This window comes from Vicia villosa, linkage group LG1, assembly GCF_029867415.1.
Source record: "Vicia villosa cultivar HV-30 ecotype Madison, WI linkage group LG1, Vvil1.0, whole genome shotgun sequence".
NCBI lineage: Eukaryota > Viridiplantae > Streptophyta > Magnoliopsida > Fabales > Fabaceae > Vicia > Vicia villosa.
Window position 1 is genome coordinate 95,634,370 of NC_081180.1, and position 3,425 is coordinate 95,637,794.

A 3,425-nucleotide genomic window follows, 5' to 3' on the forward strand; every position below is an offset into this window, starting at 1 on the left:
ACTACGTGAAAAATACCCCCAAACATGGTTGACGATTTCTCAATGCATCATCCCATAGATCTTTTAGACACCACGCAAAATTTTATTTATGCACCCAGCATTCGTAGATGTATATCCGGAAACACCCTTTTTAAAAAAAATCTTCGTGGGTATTAATTAAAAAATTAAATATATTTTGGTTAAAAATTCTAATATATATAGGAGTAGAATGTAATATATAAGCATATATCAAATATTCGTTGAGGAATTCATATTATTTAGACTATGATATTTTTAAGTATAAAAGAATATAATTATATTTAAATGTGAGTGTAAAAATATTTATTTAAAATAGAGAGAATAAATAATTATATTTAAATGTGAGTGTAAAAATATTTATTTAATCTTTTAAATTAAGTTTGAGAAATAAATTAAGTGTTAAGAAATTTTATTTGTGGTTGAGGATTGGACCTCTTATATTTTCCTCATACACCCACGTGAACGATGAGACAAACCTTCCATTCTCTAAAACCCTACCGCCGCCGTCACCCATCCTTTCACCACTTTCCGACCACCACAACTCTTAACTGCAAGCGAGCAACGTTTTTGTACTCCTCATCACCTCTTCTCCTTTCCTTTTCTGCTCTGTGACTCCATTTTCTTTTCAATCAGTGTTGAAATGGAGCTGTTTGAAACGGAACCACCGTGCCGGTTTCCCTCAGGCCATCGTGAGCTTCATCTCCTCCAAGGGTGAGTTTTCCTTTTACCTAATCAAATAGTTTTACTCCTAATCTAAAAATCCCCGAATTCTGCTGAAAACCCTAAACTTTGCATTCCTCTTCAAAACCGAATTTGGCCATGTTTTGCAATGTCTTGATTTTTCTTTAATTTCAAGTTGAAAACATATTTAACTTTGAAGTCTTGATACTTTTTGTGTGAAGTGTATTGCTGATATACTGTTTGATGAAATGCATTATAGAAAAATTTATGACATTTATTTCTAAACTAGTGCATTTCTACATGTATGTTTCATACAGATTCGAATAGTGCATGATGAAATCTCCCCAGGTGTTGGATTTGGTAATGAATCACTTAACTAGACCAATTCCTACAGAGATTGGAAATCGCTCGAGCATCGTTCACGTTTGGAGTTGACTTTGTGGAATAAATGTGAAATGTGCCTTGAACTGAATGTATGCATTGAATTTTCTATTACTTAATACCTTTACTTCTGAGTTCTGACATGGTTTTCTATTGCTTACTGGTTTTTTATGACCTGAACAGCGCAAAATCTATCTCTCTTTTTGTTCATCCCCTGTTTAGAATTTGTTTGAATAGTAATTAGTTTACAACTTCCTTCATAGTAAACATTTAAAGTTTCTCATAAATCGTTCTGAACTGTGAATGGTAAAACATATGATGTAATGTAATGTTTACTATTGACCAAGGAATGTATAGAATTTTCATCTTTAGCTATTATAACTGTACAAGGTCTTCATTTGTCAATTAGTGATGTTAATTTTGGTTTTAGCATTGCAGGAAGGAGTATCGAAGTACTCAACTGAAAAACAGAATATCCATCGTGTGTGTAATAAAACTCGTAGTTTGACTATGCAGTAAGAACATGGTACATTAATTAAAAAATGAAAACTCTTTATGCTGCACTAAGTCTCACATTATATATATACCACATCATGCCAAAAACCTTGAAACCATGAATATAACTAAAAAAAGAGTTGGCTTATGTTTCATTTTTCCCAACTTGGTTTTTGCATTTGCTTGTGGGAGTGTTAGCAAGGAGTGGAACTGTAGTTTTATTCACGACAGTTAATTCAGATAATAATTGTGTGCATTATTAGTATTGTTATTACAAAGCTACGGAATATGGTTCTCACATACTAAGAGGTTAATTTTGGTAATAGGATTTGACATCAGAATCTGGAACTTGTGATCCCCTATGTTCAGTTGATGAAACTAGTTCGCTAGATTTCGAAGACAACTATCAGCCCAAGACTGATTTGCTCAAAGCAGTTGCGATATTTGCGGCGGCTGCAACTGGGACGGTGATGTTTCTGTTTCAATTATATAGTCATTTCGTCCAAGCAAATATTCCTCAATTATTGCCTTTTATATGTTTCTGCTTCTCTCGCCTTGGGCTTACCCAGCAGTGTTTCTAATATTAGAAACTTTAAGCCTCCTTCCAGTGGCCACAAGGAAGTGGAGTTATATCCTACTTTATCATGGCTATTTTGTTGTGAATAATTGAAAAGGGACAGATTTTATCTGTTGATCATTAAATAATTTATTTCCTTAATCCTGTACCAAATATTATCTATCACATGTTTACATGTTTTATTTTTTGTTATTGCAGACAGTTACTTTTTTAACGTATCTGTTGAAAAGCTATGCTGATTATATAAGGCCACATGAAGAAAGTATATGTAAAAGCATTGTGAATTTGCTTGTAACATGTACTGACTCTGTCCTTATCACAAGTATGTCTTCTCTTCATCTCATTTTAGATTTATCTGCCGCTTTTAGTGATTTCTTGCAGAAGTACTAGGTGTTGGATTTTATTTCAATATTCACTGCTTTTTAGTAATTTATATTTTTAGAGAGAATAAGAATCCAATTTTTTGAGCCTACATGGATTTCGAAGTTGAGGAATTCTATGTTTCTGTCCATTTTTAATGCTTGTGAGATGGATATGATGCTTGTTACCCATATTGGCATTATTTTGAGCATGCATATTCAATTTGTTTTATGCTTCAAAGTTTCCATGGATCTTTGATTGATCCATCATTGTTTATTTCATTCTCCTCAACCACAAGTGCAGCTTTGTTTAAACACCTCTAAGCTATAACAAACAAAAAAAAGTTTTTTATGTTGATAGATTTACTTGTATTCAGTTTGGTGCAATCAATAAAAATCAATGTTTAAATCCATCATTAATTAGTTTGACTTTTGATACTATGCCTCATATATGAATGATGTAATTGTAGTTGCTTGGAAGAGCCTTATGTTTATGCTATGATTTATTATATAGTGGAAACCCATAATTTATGCTGTAAAAAAAATCTGCATCCAGTTAAGCTTTTTTAACGCAGGCAATATATAATAAGAGGCTTATGTTTCTTAGATTTTGTAATTTTGGGACTATATTAAGTCTTTAGCTTGATTTAATCTAGACTTCCTTATGTTTCTTACAAATGATTTCATCTGGACAGTTAGTCAAGGACTACATTGACTCTGCAGTGAGACATGTGCTCCTTAGACATGTTTTCTTATGATCTATATACCTGATTATTTTTCTTGCCCTGGTAGCATTTGAAGTTAAAGATATAGAGAAAAAGATAAATAGCAAGGAGAATAAGTTGGTAATGTTGTAGCGGATTTGGTAACATTTGTATGTCATTTATTATTTCACTGGGAATAAATGCATAATA

At 32.4% G+C, this 3,425-nt stretch overlaps 1 protein-coding gene across 8 annotated transcripts; it reads left to right on the plus strand.

Moving 5' to 3' along the window:
• Positions 1-449: 449 nt before the first annotated feature.
• On the plus strand, positions 450-3,425 carry LOC131612913 (uncharacterized). Of its 8 annotated transcripts, XM_058884663.1 has the most exons (5): positions 450-729; positions 1,017-1,172; positions 1,902-2,042; positions 2,351-2,474; positions 3,207-3,425. In XM_058884663.1, the coding sequence occupies exons 2-5, from the start codon at positions 1,155-1,157 to the stop codon at positions 3,224-3,226; spliced, it is 303 nt and encodes a 100-aa protein (XP_058740646.1). In that variant the 5' UTR covers positions 450-729; positions 1,017-1,154; the 3' UTR covers positions 3,227-3,425. The 8 variants fall into 8 exon arrangements, 2 of the variants coding, with proteins under 2 accessions (XP_058740646.1, XP_058740639.1); XR_009287509.1 differs by adding an exon at positions 1,511-1,606 and having other exon boundaries at positions 1,902-3,425; XR_009287506.1 differs by having other exon boundaries at positions 1,519-2,474.

Bases quoted from the DNA above. Each gene is read 5' to 3' on its own strand.
- LOC131612913 (XM_058884656.1), top strand. The intron at 2,043-2,350 runs GTGATGTTTCTG...TTGTTATTGCAG, and splicing joins CGGCGGCTGCAACTGGGACG to ACAGTTACTTTTTTAACGTA.